General features: G+C 42.0%; 1 protein-coding gene across 5 annotated transcripts in view; it reads right to left on the bottom strand.

The window, feature by feature from the left end:
• The window catches only part of frya (furry homolog a), a gene marked incomplete at its 5' end in the record, with an annotated part of 65676 nt that overhangs the window by 17606 nt on the left and 22515 nt on the right, over positions 1-25555 (bottom strand). For all 5 annotated transcript variants that reach the window (XM_079514375.1, XM_079514376.1, XM_079514378.1 and 2 more), the window contains 32 exons: positions 857-1039; positions 1371-1474; positions 2091-2241; positions 3382-3464; positions 3552-3642; positions 4591-4762; positions 4882-5028; positions 5194-5450; positions 5741-5912; positions 6238-6337; positions 6746-6900; positions 7536-7646; positions 8505-8665; positions 10153-10325; positions 10636-10727; positions 10890-10947; positions 12103-12227; positions 12503-12692; positions 13240-13499; positions 13719-13805; positions 13935-14120; positions 14259-14514; positions 19027-19134; positions 19295-19427; positions 20177-20348; positions 20499-20585; positions 20737-20845; positions 21801-21904; positions 23271-23372; positions 23974-24072; positions 24185-24277; positions 25309-25477. In XM_079514375.1, coding sequence (XP_079370501.1) covers positions 857-1039; positions 1371-1474; positions 2091-2241; positions 3382-3464; positions 3552-3642; positions 4591-4762; positions 4882-5028; positions 5194-5450; positions 5741-5912; positions 6238-6337; positions 6746-6900; positions 7536-7646; positions 8505-8665; positions 10153-10325; positions 10636-10727; positions 10890-10947; positions 12103-12227; positions 12503-12692; positions 13240-13499; positions 13719-13805; positions 13935-14120; positions 14259-14514; positions 19027-19134; positions 19295-19427; positions 20177-20348; positions 20499-20585; positions 20737-20845; positions 21801-21904; positions 23271-23372; positions 23974-24072; positions 24185-24277; positions 25309-25477 — 4490 coding nt within the window. The remainder of the gene's footprint in view (positions 1-856; positions 1040-1370; positions 1475-2090; positions 2242-3381; positions 3465-3551; positions 3643-4590; positions 4763-4881; positions 5029-5193; positions 5451-5740; positions 5913-6237; positions 6338-6745; positions 6901-7535; positions 7647-8504; positions 8666-10152; positions 10326-10635; positions 10728-10889; positions 10948-12102; positions 12228-12502; positions 12693-13239; positions 13500-13718; positions 13806-13934; positions 14121-14258; positions 14515-19026; positions 19135-19294; positions 19428-20176; positions 20349-20498; positions 20586-20736; positions 20846-21800; positions 21905-23270; positions 23373-23973; positions 24073-24184; positions 24278-25308; positions 25478-25555) is intronic.

The following is a 25555-nucleotide window of genomic DNA, read 5'->3' as shown; positions in this document are numbered from 1 at the left end:
ATCTCTGGAATTTGAATGCAATTAGTCTTGTCTACCCATGGCACTACATGTTTAAGATAAGACTGTAATGTAAGACAGATTAAATTGTGTCTAGCCCTGCTGGGACACATAATATTCCCATTGTTTATTCACATCATTCTCGCTGGGACAGCTAGAAAGTTGCATGTCGATACGATATTGTAATACATTTTAAGTGTTCCCTTTGGTACTTTCAATAACTAAGCGACCTGCCTTACCAACTTGCAGGGATTTGTGCAACAACTAATGTGAGGAAATATGTAAATATATGAAGAAATTACAATATTATCACTGTAGTAATATCATTAAAGTTACTATTTCTAGCACACATAATACATTCAAATAAATTTAATATGGCTAGACAGTTCCAAAAACAAGCCAAAGAAACGACAACAACAAACCCAGTCTATCCCAGCATCCCAGCTTATGGTCCCATTTAACACAAAAGGATATAAATAGCCTCAAATGAGTGCAGTGGAATGCTTTAATCAAGACCTTTGATGTGCCCTGCCCCTGTACATACTATATAATGTTGTTTTTGGCGTGACGTCCAAATATTTTCTCCACAGATAAGAGACTTACCTCTTCTGTAGAAGGAATGGAAGTCATTCCCTCCTGCTACTCCAGTTTAGATTAGCAACAGAGAGGAGCAATGTGCTGAATGTCAAGCTGCCATGTGAACCCAGCCCTGGCTGCAGTATCTACTTCAACATTTCAGGCACAGAATCATTTAAATACTTTACAGTGTACACAGCCCCGCATGAGAGGTGAACGCATAACCAGTCATAAACAAGCTTTTAAGTGAGAAATAAACTTGCCCAAAGGCTTTGTTTTGTACCTGTAGTAGTATCTGGTTGAAAGCTTGGCTTGATGGTCTGTGTCTTGCTGCAGTTTATGTCGCGCGTCTGCAGCAGAACGGAGGCGATGACCTGGAAGTTGTTGTTACACGATAACGTGATGAGCAGATGGAGGAGAAGACGTTTACTGTGCTCAAACACCTCTGGGCGGTAGTGATCCATGCCTACAGAAGAGAAACACAAACTTAATCTGTCTTTTAAAAATATAAATATTTCCTATACTATTGTTTATAAAGCACATCAGTTTGGAAGAGAGATACAAGAGGGTTTATTTGTCAGTCACGCATACAGGTAAAGAAATATATAAAACTAGGTTTTGTTATTCAATTTGGCACATTCTGCCAGCTATGTTGTTGAGAATAGACACATACTTTAACTACAGGTATGTGCTATGTTGCCTTATAGCCAGTCAGAAGGTCAAGAGATTTGACGTGCAATGTCATATGATATTTTAGGATTTACTATACGGGATAACTGCTAGTGATCTGGACTCACCCAAAAACATGGCATGTAGCAGTAAAGGTAGATGCAGAGCCCAGTCCTCCCTTACACTGTGGTCCACTACCAGCTCTGTCATGAAGATGACTGCAACATTACATCTGACAAAAACAGAACCAATGACTTACTGCATGGAAAGCATCTTATCTTAAAGGTAATGTGGTGAAACAAACATAGTTTAAAAGCTTGTTGGATATTCACAATTATAACTTGCTGCCTTGTCAATTTTGTAAAATCTTATTTGCTGCTGTCAATCTGCAATATATAAGTGGTAATTAATGACGGCCTGAGCTGTTGCTATACAGTATATATTTTATACAAAGTATTATATTATTTATTGTTTTCTATTATTTTATGATTTCTTCCTCTGCCTAGTGAGAATGTTCATGCAAAGTTTCACGCCAATTAAACGCTGCGTCATGATTTGAGGCATTTTGTTGAAAATAAACTTTGGAAGGCAATCTTAGCCAATCACGATGGAATATAAAGAATCGGACAGATCCGTCTTGATCACATGACTATAGAGGTAATGTGTACCGATTTGCGTGATGTTTGGACAAAATCTACTAGGAGTAATAGTCAAAAATGTGTTTTGCTAAAATCGGTGTGAAAGATTTGAGCAACTGGTTCTGCTCTGGCCGCCAGTTTCATGCCGATCGGTCCAGCTGTGCTGGAGATTAGCTGTGAATTAGATGAATTAGAGTTCAACAGACTAACCTATGAAGTGGCCCCTTTGGGGTGATGGTCTCTGGCAAGAAGTCTACCAGTGGAGCCCAACATCCTCCATTCAAGGGCATGGGCAAAGAATGAGACTGGTTGGTCTCCACAACAGTGATCAGCCAGCCAGCATACGGTGGTAGAGGTTCACCTAAAGCCCAGAGACATTATACTGTTGATAACTTCCACATCAATTCAATACAAAACAGTGACATAGCTCATAACCATCCCATGTCCATACATTGTATACAATTCAAAGACCTCATCTTCGCTTTTAAGTTGTGTCACACATTAGGAATAACCTAAAACGGTGTTTTTAAAACGTTGTGCCCAACGCACAAAGAAAAATGAAAGTCAAAATTTCAAATCACTGGGATCTTCTTCATGAATGATGATCGAAACGTTGAATCAATAAACCAGTGGAGCTGAGTTTTTCATACCAGTATAGTATATACACCTCCGTATTGGGGGAAAAGTACTGGTATAGTAAATAAAACAATATACTGTAGTTGCATTCTGTATATTGCAATCATAATGTGTGGTTGTTACAAAATACCAAGGCACACTTTCAGTTCGTCGCTCACCTTGGACTGCGGTACTGATTCAAACCCAATAGAGTGAAACAGACCTGCTTTCAGGCCATTGGCAGCAGCTGAGAGCCTTCGCCTTTGCCTGCTTCAGTTTCAGAGTGGCACTGTTTCAGTGCCAGTTCTCACAGAATGCTCAGAGAGCTCCGGGGGCCCCTCGGTGCTGCTCATGCATTATCAATGGCACCACCCTTACCCTCATGTCAAGGGTCCATGTGATTCAGACCCATAACAGCCACATTTAGGGTGATTGTTTAATTGAGACAGAGGTTCCAAAACCTCTCCATGTCAAGGACCCCCAAATAGCCTCTGGTTGCATAGCCATAGCCTCTTGAGCTCAGCATGTAGATAATTCTTTTTGTAATTATTGAACTTTTTTCTTCTCCTTTCAAATTTTGCCCATACAGTTTACGATTTTAGTTGTTTTTAGATTAATCGGCATCGGTTCGATTAATCAATCATCAATCATCAATTAATTGGTCCGATTAATAACAGCTTGAACAGATCTACAAGCTCAATATTAAATATAAAGGTATTTAAGTTAAATCTGACTTGCCTAAGTTACATGTGGTTGAATGGTTACATGTATTATATTTAGATGTGTAGTCTTCAGCAAGGTTTTTGAGGAAAATATTATAGTCAAATATTATATCAAAAATAACTTTTGTTTAATTGAACAAGTTATGACTTTAAGAGATACTCACTCTTCTCCTCATCATAGGATCCTCCAGAGCTGTTGCTGTAGCGAGACTCCAGGCGGTTGTGGGCTCGCATTATGTGGCTGAGCCTGAGGTCAAAATGACAAGAGATCATCATAATGCTGCCTCTTAGGAAATGGAATGAGATTTGTCAATGTCGAGGCCTCATAGCCTACCTCTCCTCATTGTCTTTTATAGCTTTGCTGTCATCCGTATCAGGAAAACTCTCCTGCCCAGCAACAACAGTATTGCTGCTGGATGTGGTACCTACAAAGAACAAGGAACAATGGGAAACCAAACATCTCCTTTGACTGCTCAGTCAAAGGAGAACCCCCACTTGGCCGAAGGAAATAATGTATAAGGCTTCTTCTACACAGTAAAAAAGAGTGCTCATTACTTACTTACAGTGTTCATTACTTACAATGTGCACCCCTGCGCACTCATTTGGACTTTATCACTCATACTGTAATTTAAAACGGCATGCAACTTTCCTCTTCTACCCCAGATTTTAACTCGGCTTCCTGCGCAACACAGTGCTGACATTTTTACCATTGAGCTAATAGAGCCTGCCTGCTTCCTCAGGAGATAAATTAAATCAGAAAAATGTGTGTCAGATCCTGTGTCTAGGTGAGACATGACCGTTGACATGATAACAATGTCTCAATAGAAGAGCAGGGAGACTAAATACAAGCACCCCGATTGTATACGTTATATTGTATTAACATACTCATTGGACACAATCACATTTATTCATTTAAAAAAAAGTTACAATAGTGCCGCTTTAAGGATCCACTCATTTAGTCCAATAATTAAATGGCAGAGGTCGGAATAAATTGCTTTATTTTGTTTCTTAACTGATTCTGACAGGACATTACTGTAGGTCTATTAGCCAGGATAACAAATCTACCCTAATCTGCTCAATGCAAATACCCTAAATTTGCTTTAATCCAAGATGCCACCATTGACAACCTATTATAAGGCAATCTGTTCTAAATGTCATTATGCTTTCAGTAGCATGTGACGTGTCAAACTCGGGGGTTTTCATGATTCTTAATCCATTCCAAGCATTAGTTTTGCACAAAAAACACTCCTTTTTGGGGACATTTGGGCAAGTGGCTATGGTCAAAAAAAAACATTCTAACTCAAGTGCAACTATAATGTTTGGTATGGATGGACCTTAAGTAAACCATGTATGTAGAGAGAGCTGTATAGTACCGGAAGCTGCTGTAGAGGCCTTGACGCTGGTGGCAGTCAAGCGATAGAATGGGGGGCTGTCACAGTGCTGCACCACGGGATTGACTGGGTCAGTCTGCTGTAGCTCAAATATCAGCTCCTCCATGGTTTGGGTGGTGTTGTTCCGACACAAGTATATCACCACCCTCTTGATCTACAAAAACAAATATCCGTGGAACACCGGAGGGGAAACATTGTCAAGATAATTAGCTGAAAGCAGCCTCCCTGACAAAATAAATCCTCCTCCTCCTCCCTTAGGGCATTTTAACTTACGTAGGGTAACAGTGTCGTGTCACTGCTGACACCACACAAGCTCATGAGAAACTGAAGAGTTATTCTCAGGTTGTTGGTCCACTTGTCATTGCTGACCAATGCATTCCAGGCATTTTCCATCTCTGGTCCAGGTACATCATCCCCATACTGACAAAGGCAAAGGGCATAAGCCGATATCATGACATTATCTGTAAGACTTGAATGGTGAATTTCCACACTTCCACACTCCATCACATAAGCATCAGCAAGGTACCAGACAAGATTCTGCAATTGGTTGATTTAGTTTCCCCTCAACTTGACATATTGACATACCTTGACAGTCATGAACATCAGGTTGTTGAGCACCATAGATGTGGCTTGGAGGGAGCCCCAGCCAGTGCCCTTGAGTGGGTGGGACTGTCTCATGCTGTCAGTCTGACCAGCGGTGCGGGTCTCTGGGGTGCTGAGACTGAAGATAGGGGGCGGGAGGCTGACATCCACCAGTTCCATGTTACTGAGCCATGGGAGGAGGTAGGTGAGCATGATCTGCCTCCCATTGGGATGGGTGGTGGGGAATCTCTGGCTAACCTCTGAAAGGGACAGAGATTAGAGCGTCATGACTCGTCAGTGGGTACGGCAGTCTGTTTACGCCACACGTCCTTTTGTATGAGTTCAACTGAAAATGGGGGAGTGCTTTGGACAGCTAGCGAGAGATACAGTTAGTGATTTCAGAGTGGAACTACAAGTGATAAAACAAGATCTAGTGGGATGGGATGAAGAGAATTCTACTCAGGACTTGTAAACACATTCTTATACACACTCACATACAAATCCATGCACTTATACACAAACATAAATACAAATACACACACACAGCTACCTGAGAACAGAGGCAGAGTGAGCTCAGGGTACATCCTAGCCAGCTGGCTGGAGAGCTGGGGAAGAGAGCTACTATAAAGTGGTGGCAGTGGACCATGGGTGCCATAGAGGATATTGCCTGGCTTCTGATCCGCAATCCTCTTAGAATACACAGAGAGCTTAGCTTCAAGAATCTGTTCAAACCAGAGAACAAACATGTCATTTGCATTATAAATTAAGAGAAAAAGAATAGAACCTGCACACTCATAAGCTCCAATACAATTTATTCAATTACGTTTCGAGACAATTTGGAAAGTCAAAAAGTGGGGTGCATAATGGTCAATGCCTAGGTGCAAATTAAATTCAGTTACTTCAGGCACTGAGGAGATGTGCAGTAATGACAGAAAATTCCGATGACAGAATCTCTAAAGTTATAGGTATAGGTATAAGAATTATTTATTATTATTATTTTGCATTATTAAGAAGAAAAAAAAGATTAAAAGAAGAATGATAGCTCACCTGCATCAGCTGCATAGAAATCTCATAGATTTCTCTGTTGGTGTCTGATGCCTTGAAGAGCACCAGATTGAGGAGTGTTACAATGTCACATGGGTAGTTTCTGCATTCATGAAAGAAATTAGCATGAAGTAACGATTCATTATTAAAATCCGTGTAAAGATGTCTTATTATACAGTATATGCTCTAGAGGACACTAATTGTAAAAACATGAAACAAAGCACAATCCCAGATGAGTAGTGAGATCTTTAATAGGACCAGCTGGTGGCTGTGTTTTCATTGCTTGGAGGAGAAAAATATGAAGATTTGGAGCATTTCCTAATTTAATTAGCCACAACATTATTTTGCTGCATCTCACATAGGCGACCCACAAACAAAACCAGTGTGACAAAGAAAACAATAATTTCACTGTGAAGCACGTGAATGTGATTCGACATAATGCCAAAGGCAGACGATGAAACATAAACAGGACAAGTTAATGGAGAGACACTGTAAGGGTTTATAGGCCTACCTGCTGCCACAGACAGTAGCAATAGCTTTGAAACAGCCAGAGGCGAGCTGGTAGGAGCCTGTGTAGCAGCGGTCTACAGCCCAGTTGAATAGGTTGACCTGGTCAGCATTGAGTTCAAGGAGGAGGATGACAACTTCACAGCCAAGCTGGTGGACCTGAGCCACGGGAAGAGAAAACACACAGACAGAACAAGTCTCTCCTGGGGCTGCTTCAGATAGAACGCTCCCCATTACCCAGTAATTCAAGCTAAAGATTTTCTGAGGCTATATCCATTTAGAAAGATAAATGTCTCTGAGACTTAATTGTGTCCTGCTTTCTAAAAGGCTTGAGGAAGGATAGCTTGGATGGATTGCAGATATCTTAGCCTTGACATAGCAAGAAGATGATAAATTACATTTTATGGGCAGCCTTCCCAGTCAATATTACTCATTCTGTAGCTATTATAATGTAAACGAATGAATGCAACTGCAAAGTCAACTTGGCAACTGGGAAAAGAATAAGTAAAATAAACATGCATGTGCAAAGACAAGGTGATTCATCTTGACATTATATTATAGCAGTAATTTGAAAACAAGATTCAGCTAATTTATTCAGAACCAAATGCCACGCTTCCCTGTTCGCCAACAACCCAGAAAGACAAAAGCAGGCATTTGGCAGGAACATAATGAATGTTTTTCTTTTCTTTTCTTTTTTGTTTTAATAGAGAGGTCAAAGCAAAGTATCAGACAGGCTTTTGAGGTCAGGTCTTTGTTTAAATATACAACTGTGTAATAAATTCTTATCCACATACCCGCTGATCCTGGCAAGCTAGTATATTATCCAGCCACTTATAGAGGTATCCATCCGGAGAGAGGCCAACATTATCAAACACAGGCCCACAACACAGCACCGCAGACATAGCCTGGAAGAACAAACAGCATGACGCACGCACACACGCACGCACGCACGCACGCACGCACGCACGCACGCACGCACGCACGCACGCACGCACGCACGCACGCACGCACGCACGCACGCACGCACGCACGCACGCACGCACACAAGCGCACACAAGCGCACACACACACACACACACACACACACACACACACACACACGTCATATTCACACGTCATATTCACAGACACTCATTTAACCACTTACAACCTGGTGTGAGCTTCAAGATAGATACCGGTAGATGTGCTATTTTCAGTTTTTAGAATAAGGTTTAAGTGGTTTAGGTTTCCATGATGGACAGGGAGTTGTTGGAGCCATGTTTGATGTTGCTAGTCTGGATGATACCAATATGACAAATCATGCATTATGATGCATACATTATAGTTATTTACATTTTCACTTTCACTTTAAGAATTTCCCTGTTTAACTTTCTCTGCATTTGTGTGTAACCATCTATTTGGTATTAAAAGCTGAACTCAACTTTGCATTTAACTGTATTACAAACACAAACTTAGAGGGGCAGGGAAGAAAACCTTACATGACATCCATACTGTAACTGTCTTGTTATTTTCAATGGCAACTATAAAAATCACACCTGTGTGAACTGAGTGGTGCAAGGTCTTATATAGCCTGATCAGCTGTGGTCTGACGTAATGTCAGTGACCATGGTAACCATGCTCACCTGTGCACGGACACGTACACAGGTACACAAACATAGATACAGACAAAGCTGGTCGTTGGAGTGGTTTGCACCACTCAAAAAAAATGCAGTATGTGTTTTTTAATTGAGGGTGAACATGAAAACGAACTATGCTTACTGTACCTTGAGGGCCCAATATTGATATCTAGTGATCTGGTGATTTCTATCACTGTAGCGGTCCAGAGGGGTGAACATAATGCTGAACGGGCCAGCCCATTGGCTGAACAGGATGAAGAGGTGATGACGTAGGCTCTGCTGAGGGAACAGGAAGCGTCTGTGGTGCACTGTGGAAGGGACATAAAGATGTCTTTATCGGGAGGAGGTGGAGGAAGAGGCAGCACAATCACTCAGGAAAATCAATACCAAGCAAATTAGTAAAGTACTGCTTTTTAGAGAGAGAGAGAGAGAGAGAGAGAGAGAGAGAGAGAGAGAGAGAGAGAGAGAGAGAGAGAGAGTTCTAATAAGGACTTGTTCCACCTTGACAGGTCATCTGCCATTCATCAGGGACTACAGAAACCCTGGCGCCTGGCAACCCATGAGTCATCACCTGTCCTTGCCTTCTCCCTACCTAAGCTGCTCTATTTTTGGAGCAACTTCCCTTGAGATGCGTTCAAATCAAGATAAATGTCAAGTGGACCATGCTTCTTGTACTCTGCCAACCCTGGTTAAATGGAATCCTGATTTATAAATCACAATTCCCAACTGCATACAATTGGACATTCTGATGGATTACAGAAAAGTAATACAGGACACAATATTTTTGGAGATCCCTAGCTTGTTTTCTTTTGTTGTTCAGTGACTGGCCTGTAAGATTGTTATAGGTACTAGGGGTTGCTGTATCTGAGTGTCAAATGTCCCTGAGCAAGACAATTAACCCATAACAGCTCCCCTCTGCTGGGTGAATCAGTCAAATAAATTTCCCCTCCCCTGGGGACCAAAAAAAAGGTAATGGTATAGGTTTTGTCTTAATTTATAATTCCTTGCACGACTGTGATCTTCAGTTGACTATATTTAAGTAAAAAAGACATCATCTTTGACATATGTCACAGTCATATGTATAACTTAACCCTTCCAGTGGTTCCCAAAGTGGGGTCCGGGGACTCCTAGGGGTACTTGAGGGAGTTCCAGGGGGTCCCCAGCTATAGTTAGGAACCAAATGGACCCTTATGGGTCTGTAACTCTGAGAGTGTACAAATGTTCCATTTGTACACAAATGTTCCATTTGTACACTCTGAGTTAAATAAACAATATAAATTGGGGGTCCCAGAGATTGCCATTAAATGGGGTGCCGTAGCCTAATTCAGGTCAATCCGGGGACCCTTCAAATGAAAATGTTTGAGAATCACTGCAGAGCCGTAAAAACCTTCTCTTATGGGGGTCCCTGGCATATATTTTCAAATGGGGGGGGGGGGGGTCCTTGGGCTAATTAGTGTCAATTTGGGGGTCCTTGATATGAAAAAGTTTGGGAGGTACAAAGTACCAAAAGCTAACCGTAACATCTTTAAAAATCCCTTCATTCCTAATGCCATTAAGGCACTAAATGTCTCTCTAGATTTGTTTTTAATATATTTGCCACTGTTGTCCTGCATTTTTGCCATGAATATAATTGTGTGTAAGTGTTGTTGCTGTTTTTGTTGTTGCTGTTTGTTGTTACTGTTGTTTATGAAACCGAAGACAAATTTCCACATTGTGGACAATAAATGAAACTAACTAACATACATACAATTTGGGTCTACTGGTATGAGGAGGATCTGAATCTGATCCGGGTTACCTGGAACACACTGGATGAGGTTCGCCACCATGGCACTGAAGTGAGCTCGGATGTCCTTGAGGATCTCTGCATCTTTGTCATTCTCAGCTTCCAGAAGCATCCGGGTAAGATCCACATACTCCAGGAAGAGAGCGCCCAGGGCCAGGGTGTCGCGTTCCAGAGCTCCATTTGTGCTGTGGGAAATGACAGGGGTCCAGCAACACAGACACAGAGACATATGAGAGTGCATGCAATGACAGGAACACACACAATACGGAACAGGAAAGCAAAAATCTTCATATGTAACTCTCAACACAAAACAGCAACCCAAACAGCAATGTAAAAATGTAAATATAACCATAATGTAGTGAGCCACTATGTTACAAGATGTCACTCCAGTTTCATCTCTTGGGTTATTGTGAATCCCAAAGGACGTGCATGACAGACTAGCACTCCAGCGTCTGGGGTTACAGTGTGTAATGTAAGGTGTGACACCTCACTGACCTGTCACTGATGACACCTGAATCAGCCAGTAGCTCAAAGATTCGCAGCAGCTGCAGTCTCAGAAGATCTCTCCGCTCACGTCGCTTCTTGTTCTGTGACAATAAAAAAAAGGAAAGCGCCGTCATCTCACAACTGCAAGCTCCCAGCATTATAACCCCTATTGTGTGTATCTGAGATAGAGAGAGAGATCAATCTGCATGTAGTGTACTTTCTGTATTTAATGTTAATGTTGTAGAAGAAGATAAAGAACCGACCTCAGGTCTTCTTTCCAAAGCTTCTTTCATGAGTGGATGTAGCTCCTCCACGAGTTCCCTGTGCAAGTACAGGGAAAATATGGGGTACAGGCGTTAGTTCCAACATACTATTGATCCGAAACCTCAATCCCTAACCTAACCATAACCGCAAGCACAGGAGCAGCGCATGTCGGACCATCGCATTTTCGCATTGCATCGCATGTCCCCGCGCTTCGGACCATTGGTGTGTCGGATCTGCGTGTGCACCCCAAAATATGACTTGGCAATCATGATGTGCAAAGTAAACCAAAATTGCTTTTTGAGGTTACTGAAGGAAACACAAATCCACAGTAAATCTAGCATGCCCAAACACTTGGGCTCAAATCTAATTTCGAGGTAAAATGAGATGGGATGTGTTCAAACTATAAATGGCCTGCGAATCTAATCCCGCACTCATCTCTCCTTTAAATCCACACAAATCCACACCAAAATAGACTTTAATCACCAAAATAATGCTTTTGGTAATAACTTTCATTTCATTTAATGTGTCCATAAACGGACCTTCAGTGGTTGTTTGGGTGCCTCACACTAAATTTGGATGGTGTATATTGTGGACGCCCCATCTACGGGTTGAGACTTTACTATTATAGTTGTTTGTGTTGCTGTTGCTGTCATTACACTGTGGCTATTATTATTGTTGGTACCCCCCAAAAAGATTTGTCCAGGACTCACGACCCCTCTGGGGGTCATGACCCCCAGGTTGAGAACCACTGCTCTATACTGAACATAGTGTCTTGAGACAACTTGTTGTGATTTGGCACAACCTGAAGTCTGAAGTCCTGGTGCAGTATGGCTTTGAAAAAGACTTGCCAATTATACACATACTAACACTATACTGTTGCTGCTGTTTTTACATGTGTCCGAATTATTGTCCTATTAATAGAATAGTCAAACGTTTTACTGTAATATTGCTTATTATTGGGTTGGATATGTGATTGCAATAGCTTGCACCCATGCACTATGGGTGGGACACTTGTCCTGTCCCATCAAGCACGTGCAGAGAACAAAAGCTAAAAAACAAAAGGGAGGTGTAATAGTATATCACATACTGTAAACAGTGAGAAAGTGAAAATTATGTTCTCCTACATACACTGATAAAGTGCAGTTTGCTGAATGTATTTGGCAAACACAATTCCATTTGGTGAAAAATGTATGATGGTGCTTTCAGATATACCTGAATACAAGGGAGTTAGTGCGACCAAAGCCCAGTACGAGAGATTCTGTGAGCTCAATGCTCTCCGCCCTCATTAGTGGGACTAACTGCTTCAGGAGCCACGCCACAGATGGACTCCCGATCACCTGTAAAAACATATAAACATTACACAAGATTACTAATGCTCTTCAAAAGTGCATCAAATCCTTTACAAACACCAAAGACAATAGTTGTGTGAAATGTGAACACTTAATATCCATACATTTGAATATACAAGTTTCATATTCCGTTCCTTTCATATAATGAAGCTGTTGTTGTAATTTGACACTTTAAATGTCAACAAGCTGTGTATGAACACCTGATCCTAGGGAGACAAAGCACCTGGGAAATTAATAAGACTGGAGGGCAGGGAGGCAGCTACCTTGTTATCGTAGCTGACACCACTGTCAGGTGTGGTGGCCATGATCTCAGGTGTCGACACTCTCAGATGGCCAGGGCTCATGATACTGGGCTTAGCCACACCAAAGCAGAGGATCAGATAGTTCCTCCACAGGGTTACATAATTGTCCCCACTACCAGAGGTGCTGGTCTTCTTAGCGTACACTGGATTACTGGTTAGGGAGGAATTTGTTTTGAATTAAATGAAATGAAGAAAATCAAAGGTTGATTAAGCTTTATGTGAAGCTAGCTATATCGCCGCAATAATGTGATGATCGGAAGCAGCCTAAATAAGGAATGCTCAGTAACATTCTAGAGCGTTACTTCAACAAGTGTAAGATTAGCATGTCTAGTCTTGAATTTGGTGTGGTGCAGAGCAGAGCATGTGAGCGGCGCAGAGCGAGGAGTGGAGCGGCTGCATTTTGAATTGAGCGCGTTTTAAAATGGGTCAGAACGGCTTCCGGAGCGAGAACTGTCCTCCGCTCCGAGCCGCTCAGTGCACACGGCACACGTTTAAAAAGTGTTACAAATAAGTGTTTAGAACCTAAATGCTTGGATTTAGTGTGTCCAGACTCTGCAGAGCGCATTTACCAAAAGTATGAAAGTGTGCTGATCAACATGAGCGAATGACAAGCGGGACAAAAGCCGTCGAGAGCGAAGAGCGGATTTCCCGGCCGCTCCACGCCGCTCACATGCTCTGGTGCAGAGTGAATAACTTACTTTGGGTCTATTAGGGGCATAAGGAGCTGCATTCGAGTGAAGGCATAGGGCCAGGCGTAGCTCAGTGCTGTAGGGCAGTGCTTGGGCAGGTTGTCCTGCCGGAGGAGGCTGTAAACACACAGCACCCAGGGGTCCTTCACAGACTGGGCAAAGATCCACACATGAGAGGGGCTCCTAATGTCATAGTGACTGTTTACCAATAGTGCATTCCATTCCACTAGCCACTGAAGGTCCATGTTGTGGCCCAGCGGCATGGTCGCCTGGGAAGAACATAATGAACAAAAGAACATAATGGGTCAGGGGACATGTCTGCATTCTTAAGGCAATTTATTCTTAGCAAAGTATTATGTGTAGGTGTGAGAATGTACGAAATCGTGTTAATAAACGAAAAATGCTTACAGTAAAATACACATACAGTACACATGTATAGTTTATCTCTTTGTTGACTAAGCTTTCATTTAAAACTGAGTACATCTTACTGTGTCAGATACAGCCACATTGACAAAACTTTCCAGGACTGCAGGACTGAGCTGGTCCATAATCTCAATCATGGGTTTATCATCGTCCTGCAGAATGAAAATGATAAAATACATAACATGGTACATAAGCTGTACTGTGAGGGACATTAAATGTCAAATTATCCTCTTTCTAACGTTTATTGTTCTTGCAAAGTCTCTGCCTTCAGTCATTTTTACCTCAGACTGTCCAATGGCCATGAATAGACAGCGTATCTCTTTAAGGATGGAAATAGCAAGTTTGCGAGTGCTAAGCTGGCAGGAACAGAGCAATACGAGTGCCAGTCCCTCTACAGCATGCAACACAGCCGAGTGTGGGCCTCGCTCTGCTGCAGGGATCTTGGGACTTGAACTTGTCTGCAGCAACTGTAAAATAGGTATACAACTGTCAAATGATTGCTGACTTTGATCAAACACTTCAATTCAAACAATCAAGGCATACTTTTAGTGGGACTACTGTAGTTCAAGAGTTTATTTAGACTTGACACTGATTTAAGGATGTACCTCTGCGATGTGTATTTTAGCCATGTCATGGCTCTTCCCTGGAATGACTAGGGCCAGTTTCCACTGGGTGAGAAGCTGTAGCAGTAGTTTGAGGGAGGTATCCAGCATGCCTTGCTGAGTATCCTGAACCTCACGCAACAGGAAGTTAGTGTAGCCAAACAGCACATCGTCACGCCAGTCAGGGAAGTCCACCAATAGGCTTTGCAAGGAGTTCTGGGCTATAAGTCGCAGCTCATCATCCATGTGTATCGTCAAGCTGCAAAGAGCACAGGCGAAAGGAAAAGTGATGATGCAGTTCATGATAAAGATAAGCCTACATATATATTAACCGACCACTTTAACTCTGGGTCCCTATTTTGGACATATTATTATAGGCAAACTTTCTCAAAATTTTTAAAAGTTTTCACACAATAAATGTGCATATCTACAAGCTCACAAGGTGTCACACCATGACACATTGTGAGCTTGTAGATTGTAGGGCCCTCATTTATCAATTGAGTGTAAATTCTGCCCCAAATTCGAGTGTAGGATTCGTAGTACACCCACGTCGGGTCGGCATTTACAAAGTGATCGCAGACAGCTGTTTCTTCCTTAATTTCGTTCGGACGTTTATAAATGTGACGGCTGAAATCTATCTGGCACGCCCTATGAAATCAAGCCTCGCCCTCGTTTTTGCGACATGAACAACTGCAGTACGACCTTGGAAACCATAGTTACATGACGAAAAAAGTAAATAAAAAAGTCACCCCCCTCTCATACACACACAGACGCACGCACGCACACGCAACTTGCAAGTCCAACTGGTTTGTTGTAGCCTATCTTAAATAAATAAAGAACGAACACCTGTATGAATTAAATAAAGCTGTAGCTGCATGTAGTACCCTGTCTGTTTCTCCTCTCGCCTCGCTCGTTCACACTTCACACTTCACTATCGGCCGGGGCTACCCCCCCCCCCCCCCATGCTAATTTGCCCAGTCAATCATTTGATCCGCGCTACGCGCCTGCCGTGTGTTGTTAGTTGTAGCCTATATTAAATTATTAAAGTATTTATTCATTTAATATAGCCTACAACAATATATTAGTGAACGAAAATCTGAACCTGCATGTGAACAATGAATTAAATAACAAATAGGCGCACACACACGCTGCTGTTTTCCTCCTCTCCTGTCCTGTCTGTCTCTATCACTGTTCATGACACCGCGACCATGCACGTTTATGACAATCTATTTAGATTAGCCTACCTCGCTAGTCGCAGTAGTAGTCGGTGCAGTGGCTGGGCTATCAACTGACAATTATATAAATGTGCAGCCTAAACCAGCCTCATGTGGCACACTGGCACTGGTGGGCTGGCAGCCTGGCTGGGTGGTTTAGCCTCCGATGCGGTCAGCGGTCCCCAATTTTGCGCTGGCACGCCGGCATGGCACATTTGGCATTCGAGCGACGCGTCGGGTTTATTAAACGAGGAGGAGATTGCACATAGGCTACTGTAACTCCAGAAAGACATCGGCCTGCTGTAGATTAGGCTACAGTAGGCTACCCAAGTTGGGACTCTCCGCAGCTGCAGCGCTGCACTCTCCAACGTCCCGTCATGGAAATATTTCAGCACAGACAGCCCAAATCCTCGCATGTATGCGCTCATCATGCAAAACACTGTTTAAATGGCTTACGCATCTAACTTGCAACATTGTTTTTAAATGCGCGATTTTAATTGCTTGCTTGTAAAGTTGGAAAGCTCCTACTAATTTCATATGACACAAAGACACATCGTTGATGTATTCCTTAACTTTTTTTTACTTTTTTACATTTAGCCCATATACATACCTATACAGTTTTATATAAACATTTTAGGAGTGAATACATATGTTTCGATGCCTGTGACAGCCTCTCAGCTGGTCAAACAATGCTGCTCCGCTGTTCTACGACAGAAAAACAGGTGAGGACAAAGCGTACGACAGCTCCCGACCAGACGTGGTTTTTGTCCTGGCTCAAGTTCAAAATCAAACGTTGGCGCAAATCGTAAATGCCGAAAATTGCGGTAATTTCGGCGTACACCCATATTTTGGCGTACGCACGGTTGATAAATGAGGGCCTAGATCTCTATTTTTGAAAGTATAAAATAGGGAAGATAAACAAACCCATGCAATGAGGATATTTTGAGTTTCAGAGTGTGAAACAGAGAAATATAATTTCTGCTAAAAGCATAGGAAATTGAACTACTAGTAGTCATGTAGATTTCATGTTAGATAAATTGACCTTAAGTTCACTTCATTTCCACAGTTGAAAAACAATACTAGTCACAGCTGTGGCACAGATGTGAGAACCACAAGAAGATCCACCCCTGGCTTGAGTGATTCTCTACCCCAAAGTAGCATGTTGATAATTCAGACTGAATGTCAATACAAGTGACATTGGGTCTTGTATAACACACTCTCTGCAATTCGCCCTCCTGAAAAATACTTGCACATTTGAAAGAGATAAGAGAGAACACTAGACACTCTTTCAGAATGCCCAAAATGCCAAACAATCCATTTCCCGCATTACTAAAGTTCTGGTAAATGGTGACTATAGAAATCGTCCACACAACTTGTACTCATGCAAACACACATCTAAAAAGGATGTGTGGAAACTCTCTTTCGGGTGTGGTGACTTTTGGTGACTAAATCCACAAAATGTGACCCTCTAATTATGTTCACTTATTAAAGGGACACTTTGATAAGTGAATGAGGACTCCCTAGCCAACCCTGTAGGCAACGTACTGGATTTGTACGCACAGTAATATTGAGGATATATTGAATATGACATTATGTCTATTTTATGGTTATGAATAAAAATCTCAATATTTCAATAATAGTATTAAATGGTAAATGGTGCATTTATATAGCGCCTTTATCCAAGGCGCTTTACATAGATTGTGCATTAAAGCTGCAAGCAGCGATGACCGGGCCCTCGCACGTCTGTAACCGTTAGGGGAAAATATGGACAAGGACAAGGATTTTCAACCGAGTCCAGTGAGGCGACTCATGACTCTCTACAACAAACTGTCCAAAGGTTATGGCAAATGATAGAAATTATGACATATCGACCAATAAGAAGAGGGGGCGGGATAATTGACTCCAATCATGGACAAGGACTCTGAACCAAGTTCAATGACACCACCCACAAGTCTGTATGACATAGGGCGTGGGCACATCAAGAGATGGCAAGAACGCGCCTAGACCAAGCGTCCCTTGTAGTTTCGGCGCGAAAGTTGCGCGAGTGTCATTTCTATCCACCAGCTGTTTAAAAACCCAGAAGAGACGCCTGGTCTAGGCATTTTTTGATGCGACAATGTGCTTGCGCCCAAACCATTGAAAAGTTATAGGACAAAATAGGAACTATCAAATATCGACCAATCAGAAGAGGGGGCTAAGTTGCACCAATGAAGGACAAGGACGGGCGCCCGCTGGCCAAGTGGTCCAGGCGCATGCCACATATAGGCTTTGGCCTGAAAGCGTGCCGCGTGTGCGAGTCCCGTTCATGACGACCTTTGCTGCATGTCTCTCCCCTTCTCTCTCTCACTCTTTCCTGTCCATCTTCACTATCAATAAAGGCAGAAAAGCCAAAAACAAATCTTAAAAAAAGGACTCTGAACCAAGTCCGATGACACCACACCCAAGTACGACAATCAGTTTAATATTTACAAAGAAAGACTTGATCTTGTAGATCTGCTATTTTCACTTCCTGTTTGGCATTGAAGTTTGAGGCTTCACCACGGTCAAGCCATTTTACGAAAACTCAAGATTTTCATCGTTAAGGTCTGTAGTGTACGTACGCTAAGCGAGTTTGATTTGGAACTGACCATCCTGCCAGGAGGAATTTGTTAAAGTGCGACACGTGAAAACACTGCAAATGGCTGACTTCCTGTTAGGTTTAGGTCATGGCGCCATGAAGAGACTTTTTTGCAAGTCGGGACATGATACAGGTGTGTACCAATTTGTATTCATGTACAGTAGGTGAAACCGTATTGTGGCGCTTCAAGCACAAAGTTGTGTAGGGGGAGCTATTGAGCCATTAGGCCATGCCCCTTTTTGAGACAATTAAAATACATAATACATAATACATAAATACATACTGTGCAGTGCTCATAGGCCCTAATAAGATATTCAGGACATTGTTGTTATAATAATAAAAAGTGGCAGCCATTCTGACCCAGGGACCGGGTTAGCAGGTTAGTGTAAACAACATAATCAAAGGTTTTAATTTAAGCACTCAAAACGTATATGATTAGTTCATATCCCTAACAAAGAACATTCGGCTAGCTCGTCTTACTGACAGTAGGGTGACCAGGTGTCCCACTTTTTGCTGGATGCAGAGCATTTTTTATCCTTTGTCCTGCTTCCCACATATTGACACAATGTTACGCATTTTAGTTTCAAAACTGAAACCACTGCAGGACAAAATCTGGCTCTTATCCAATGGCTGTGCAGAAGGAAGGGGAAGGCTGTCATCACAGGGCCGTGAGTCAGTCAAACTGTGCATTGTTGACCCACTGTACAGACCTGTGGGTCAACAATCTGTCCCCGTATTTGCTGCTTACAAGTTATACCACGCCCAACGAGGAAAGTTATTGCAGAGTGAACACAAACAGAGTTCAGGTTTACTGTAGCACAGATTGCTATTGAACTGTGTTGACTGGGTCACCCTAACTGTCAGTGATTGCCTGACCAGCTCTTACATAGTGTCAAGAGTTTTTAGCAAACTGAGCAGTGGTATAGATTTGGATTCTCACCGTGAAAGCAGGTCTATGAGCTCTGGCTTGGACATGCCATCTGGAAGCACACGAGGGATGGCAGCAACACAGGTCCTGAACAAGTCAATCTTTGGCTTCCTTTCAGCTCTGAAAGTCAAACCCATGGTCAAATTATATGTCATCAACTGCAAATGTTTCAGTTGATTTAGTTTGAAATCGCACAGGTTGTGAAATTAGAAACTATGGTCCTGTGAGTCAATAAGGAGCCAGCAGCTAGATCGATGGCTGTGATGAGTACCACACTTACGTGATCATGTCCTCAGGCTCCTTGTTCAACATCTGAACATTAGTCATCATCATGCAACGCCCCACCTCCTTATCCAGGTGTCTCAGCATGTTGTCAATAGCCTTGCGGACTGGAACGTAATACATGGACATTCCTGGACCGGAGGTGATGACAGATAAGAACATCAAACGAATTAATCCAATACTAATTTGGAAAAAATAGCTGATCTTTCTACACGCATGTAGTACTGCGACTCATTGTGAGCTTGTAGGTAGTTTTGGGAACATTTGTGAATATCTGTTACAATTTTAAAATAATAATTTGTATTATTTTCACCTCTAAAGCCCAAAATAGGGACAGTATTGATACAGTAAATTAAAAAACGTAATAATAACTTTTTTATAGTTAAAGGACCACTTCACCACTTTTCAACTTCTCTTCCTATAATTGGTCCTAACTAATGTTCATGATAAAATACCACCATTTTTTCCTACTCAGTCTGTGTCTCATAGGAAGGCTGTGGGCAGTTCAGAAACCCGTCCACCAGTGACATCATCGATGGTGAATCCAAGCTAATAGAAACGGCAGGCTTTCTTTTCCTGAAAAGTTGCAATGCAAAAGTTGAAGCCATCGTTCTCACGATAATACAAATCTAAATATATTTTAAAACAAATCTTGTTTAAAAAAAAATCTGCCTAATGATGATGTCACTGGTGGACGGGTGTCCGAACTGCCCAAAGCCCTCCTATGAGACACAGACTGAATAGGAAAAAATGGTGGTGTTTTATCATGAACATTAGTGAGGACCAATTATATGAAGAGATGTTGAAAAGTGGTGAAGTGGTCCTTTAACAATATTAACACTGTTTGGGAACCACTGTGACAATACAATGAATGTCTCACCAATGACTTTGGCATCATCATCCGTCAGCGTTTTGCTGAGGTAGGTCTTCTTCACCCTGAGTGTGTTCCCGGAGGGCGGGTTGCAGCCAGTGTTAGGCATTGGGGGCTCACCGTCCTTCTGCTGCAGTTTATCCGCTATGACCAGGAATGCCCTCAGACCGATATTCATTCTCTGAAGTATATCCAACAAAGTTTGTCACATTTTTTATACATTTATAGACAGTATGTGAAGTGCACAAGAAAAGTATCCCACTACAGCCTGTGTGTGGTCTGTACAATAGTTTAATGAAAATGTGATGGCTGATGAATGTAAACACTGTACCTCTGGATTAAGACTAAAGGCTTTTGCTGGTTTCCCAACACAAAGTAGATCAAAGATGATTTCTTTCATGGCATAATCAAGTCTTTCCTGTTAGGAGCAAAGAGAGAAACAGAGGTTAGATCAGCATGTTTATTGTGGCAGTATGGTTGTTTTATGATAATCTCCTGTACATTGACATAGAGCTTTAAATGTTTTTATTATGACCTTTGTTGACAAAAAAACACATCTTCCTGATTACCTGTGCAATAAATTGGATGATTTTGACAAAGATATTGAGGGGCATATCTCTTGGTAGCACACTGCGTGATCCTTTGGGGAACAAGTTTGTAACAATGGTATTGAGACGCCTGCAGATAAAGAGAAAAGTACAAATTGAGAAGCATGCTTTGTATCATCCAAGACCCATGCAAACATCTGAGACTGTGTTTGGATTTCAAACTGACACAGAACACGAATTTGGCCTGTTTTACGCAGACAACCGTGATGTGGTTTATTTTAAGAATGGTTTATTTCAGGCTTAATTCACATGTGAAAGTCTGACTTGACCTCTTTGCATCTCCCTGTGTGGGCTCAGGGCTGGTAATCATGTATGTGACCTGCTGGTAAACCTCAAGGCCACCAGCACACTTAATCTGGTGTGCCCATGCCTGTTGAGTGTTTGTACAACAACACAATGTTCGCGTTGTTCTTCATTAAAAGATATCCGTAATTAGGACCCTAGGGCCCAACGGGGCCAAACTATTTCCATTTTAGACTTACTTACTATGATACATATGTGTCTATGGTCAATGATGTACTTTTTTTTTCTTTTCTTTTTTGCGGCTTTCACCTTTATTTTATATTTTTCATAGAGGGACAGACAGTAGGCTGACAGGAAATGGGGGAGAGAGATGGGGGAGTGACATGCAGTAAAGGCTGTCGGGATCGGGAGTCGAACCCGCGGCACACTGCCAGACTCGGACTACCGGCCAAGGTGCCTGCACCGCTGAGCCACGGCCCAGGCCTCAATGATGTACTTAAGAACAGCTTTTGATCTACTCTGATTGTGTCGTTTTTTGTTTGCAGCATGCTGTAAACAACAAACGGGAACCAAACCAATATTCCAGTTAGGAATTAAGTCAAATGGGGACAAAATGTTCACACGCACAATGTTTTAGCTCTCCCAACCTCAAAACGACTTTCTTTAACTTGGCATTGCTTATGCCTTTCTTGCTGGGTTTTGGTTCTATTGTGGTTTGGCTTCAAATTATTTTAGGAATGGACACATAGCAACTAAGCGATGTTAAGAGTATGGCTACTTACCCCTGTGTTGCGGTGTTGCTCTCACACTTGATTCGGATCATGTACACCCACAACAGGCGATACAGGGACTCCAGTGCAACACGGGCCATTTTGGGGTCTTTACTCTGTAATGAATTCAGTTATACAGATCAATGATCAACAGTCAACAAAAAGGCCCTTGGCAGTAAAGGTACAATTAATGCTTAAAGGGGCATTCCACTCATTTTCAACATTTTACTATGTCATTAATGTACCTTAGAGCTGTTGTGTGGAAATAATAAAAAAGTTCCCCCATTCTGTGTTTCCTAGAACTAGAGGTCTGAAAAAAATCATTAACATGGTGAAACACATCTTGATGATGTCATCAAGATGTGTTTCACCATGTTAATGATTTTTTTCATAATTACAGTTCTAGGAAACACAGACTGGGGGAACTTTTTTATTATTTCCACACAACAGCTCTAAGGTACATTAATGACATAGTAAAATGTTGAAAATGAGTGGAATGCCCCTTTAACCAAAAAAGAAGGAGAAAAAAAAGCATACTGCGTCTGACAAGTGCAGCTATGATAAATGGTCAAAATATCTGAACAGACCAAGATGCCTTTCCCTGTATAACTGTGACTATGTCGGGAGATCAGATTGGTTGACATTGAGTGACATTTCACGTAAATGTTGATCCAAACACTGCACAGACTACAGCTGATGGTCAGCGGCTGTCTCTGTGCTGTGCCTGCGAGAGAGGACATACTGTAACCCTTGGAAAACACAGACAAGTACAGTATGTATTTCTGTTTTAGTTTATGGTGCATCACATTTGACCAAGATGGTTATGGGCGAACCAGGTCTCTCTTGGGAATGAGACCTCAGGTCTCAATGAGATTATCGGTATAAAAAGGTAGAAGAATGGCACAAAACTCACTACAGGTCACTCACAGGACCTATTATTATCAACCATTACAAATAAAAGGATATAGGCCATAAAATAGGCTTGTGTACTAGTGCCTGCAATTCTTACTCTATTTCTCCTCTCTCTCTCTCTCTCTCTCTCTCTCTCTCTCTCTCTGTCTCACTCACACACACACACACACACACACACACACACACACACACACACACACACACACACACACACACACACACACACACACACACACACACACACACACACACACACACACACACACACACACACACACACACACACTGTTATTTTACTCATATATCTTATACCAAAATCAAATCAAATCAAATACCACCAATGGTGCCGGACACGCCACACAAGATACAACAGATGCTTCCCGGCAGCCAGATGTGGTGTGTTCAGGACAGGTCTTAAAGTCCTCACAGTACTCTTGTTATAACAATCATTAAAGTAGCCATGCATTACTGTACAGAAGCATGTAATAATTACATAATACGTTTCTTTATATGCACAACTTACACAGTGTTACATCACTAATACAGCGGTTAATTTACAAGTTAACTTACCTTGAGGTTAGAGAGGCAGTTGTTGAGGAAAACAACCCATCTGTTGAGAAAGAAGTCCTTATGGCTAACACACAGCAGACACGTCACCAGTGGGTAAAGAGCCTGTGAAGAAGACAATGAATGTCAATGAAAATAAATTATGCTTCATCACACAACTGTGTCACCTGAGTAAACTGGCCCATATATATTGTACACTTATTACACCATAGGTAGGTGCAAAGTACATATTACTTATAGTGACTTAGGTTTAATGTTTTCTTTTGAACAGTTAATGTTGGAATGATACTGTACATTATTCGAGTTACTTTCTAATACAAGTTAGTGATATTTTATACTGTCTAAGAAACCAAGGTCACTTTTAGAGGTGTGTCCCTCAAAATGTCCATGTGTTATATTAGTTACAGTATTTACGCATTTAATGCATTAACCAATGTCTAAAATATGACTATATTACATACACTTATTTATTTTTTAATGTAGTGTCTCTGCCTTACAGACTTTGTCTGTCTTTTCTTGTAAACGGCTGGTGCTGTTGGATGTTGATATTACATATAGAGTGACCTTGAAATTCTTGAGGATTCACAGGGACCAAAGGCATGCCAGCAATTTACAGTATTTTTGTAGTGGAGACTGTCACAGTGTGTAGGGAAACAAACAGCCCAAACATTCCGTGTCATTTCCATCCTCCGGCAGGGTGACTAACCAGTGAGTGCTTCTTTCTGGATGACAGCTCCAGGGTTGTGACATACAAGCTCTCTACAAAGTTCCTTAGACAGGGCACGTTCACCTCATTTTTCACAGCCTACAATGGAGTACAATATCACATTTATTATAATGACAAGCACCTCATCCTCACAGTGATAATCATTTCCCCCAAAAAACATTATGATTATCTGTATCAGAGGGAGACTTACTGCAGCAACAGGAACTAAAATTTCTACAAAAAGTCCAGCCAAGGCATGCTTAATATCTTTGTCCTTGACTTCCAAGAAATACTGGGCACATTCCTGCAAAAGAGAGATCCTTGGTTCACACAGGCGAATTGCATCCAAACTGTAAATGTGCAGGGTGACCTCATTGACTCAGTTGGTTTATTATTTCACAATAAATCTCATCTCAATTGACAATGAAAATACTGTAGGTCATAATGGTAATTTAGAATCCTTCTAAAAGCCAATAAAGGCTATAAGACATGACGACCTTTAATTGTGCATTGCATGAAGAACTGCAGCAATTGTATGCACTCAAATTGCATGGCACTATACTGTAGTGTATATGATAAGACAAGTTAGGAAAGTATGAATTTATCATTAGTAATTATTTGGTACACATTCACACAATTGGAATGTCATTCAGTTACGTAAGCCTTTTTTTTTTTTTTTTAATTATCCCACGATTTTGTAACCCATTTTTCACCCCTGTGTCAATGATCTAATGTGATCCTGGGCTCTACACACCCTCCGCCAACCTGGGGAGAGCAACGGACTTGAACCCATGCTTCCTTCATGCATGAGTGTCCAAGTTGCTCCTTTACACCTGACAGGGCGGAGTTTCCCTGGTTGGACGTAGCGCGTGGAAGGAACACGTTATTCCAACCAGTTCCTTTCCCCTCCATCAGGCGCCCCGGCTGGCCAGGGGGAGGCATGTTTAGAGACCAGGATTACTGCATGTTTTTTGTGAGGGTACCTACCCTAGGGGACACGGGGAGAACATGCAAACTCCACACAGAAAGGCCCTTTCGCCTCGGGTATGGGCACTGATGACGCAGAGGAGAGGTCACGCCGCCAGCGCCCACGGCGTCCCGAGCGGGAATCGAAGCCAGGACCTTCTAGCTGTGAGGCGACAGCACTACCGACTGTGCCACCGTGCCCCCTACATACGTAAGCCTGATTTACACGTCATCATACAATGGTGCAACAGTACAAACATAGCCAATGTGAGCTTGTATGTCTGCTATTTCCAAAAGTATTTGGACAAATCTAGAACTCTTTAATGTTTGCCTATAATGACATGCCCAAAAAAGAAAGCCAATTTGTACCTGCATGAACTGAAAGGAGGCTTCAAACTCTTCCACTGGATACATTTTAATACGGAAGAACTTCACACCCATGATGAGACTGATGGTACTCTGGATTACATTAGGACTCTGCTCTTTCTGTCGGAGCTCCTTCAGCTCAGTCATGAACTTCTTTTTCACAGCAGGAAACCTTACGTAAAATGTTTAAAGAAACGTTAAATTAAACGAGGTGCCTGCACAACCCTTGTCAAACTGCTTCCATTCATCC

The sequence above is a fragment of the Electrona antarctica genome (assembly GCF_951216825.1).
Source record: "Electrona antarctica genome assembly, chromosome: 11".
NCBI lineage: Eukaryota > Metazoa > Chordata > Actinopteri > Myctophiformes > Myctophidae > Electrona > Electrona antarctica.
This window is presented reverse-complemented; position numbering and strand designations above follow the sequence as displayed.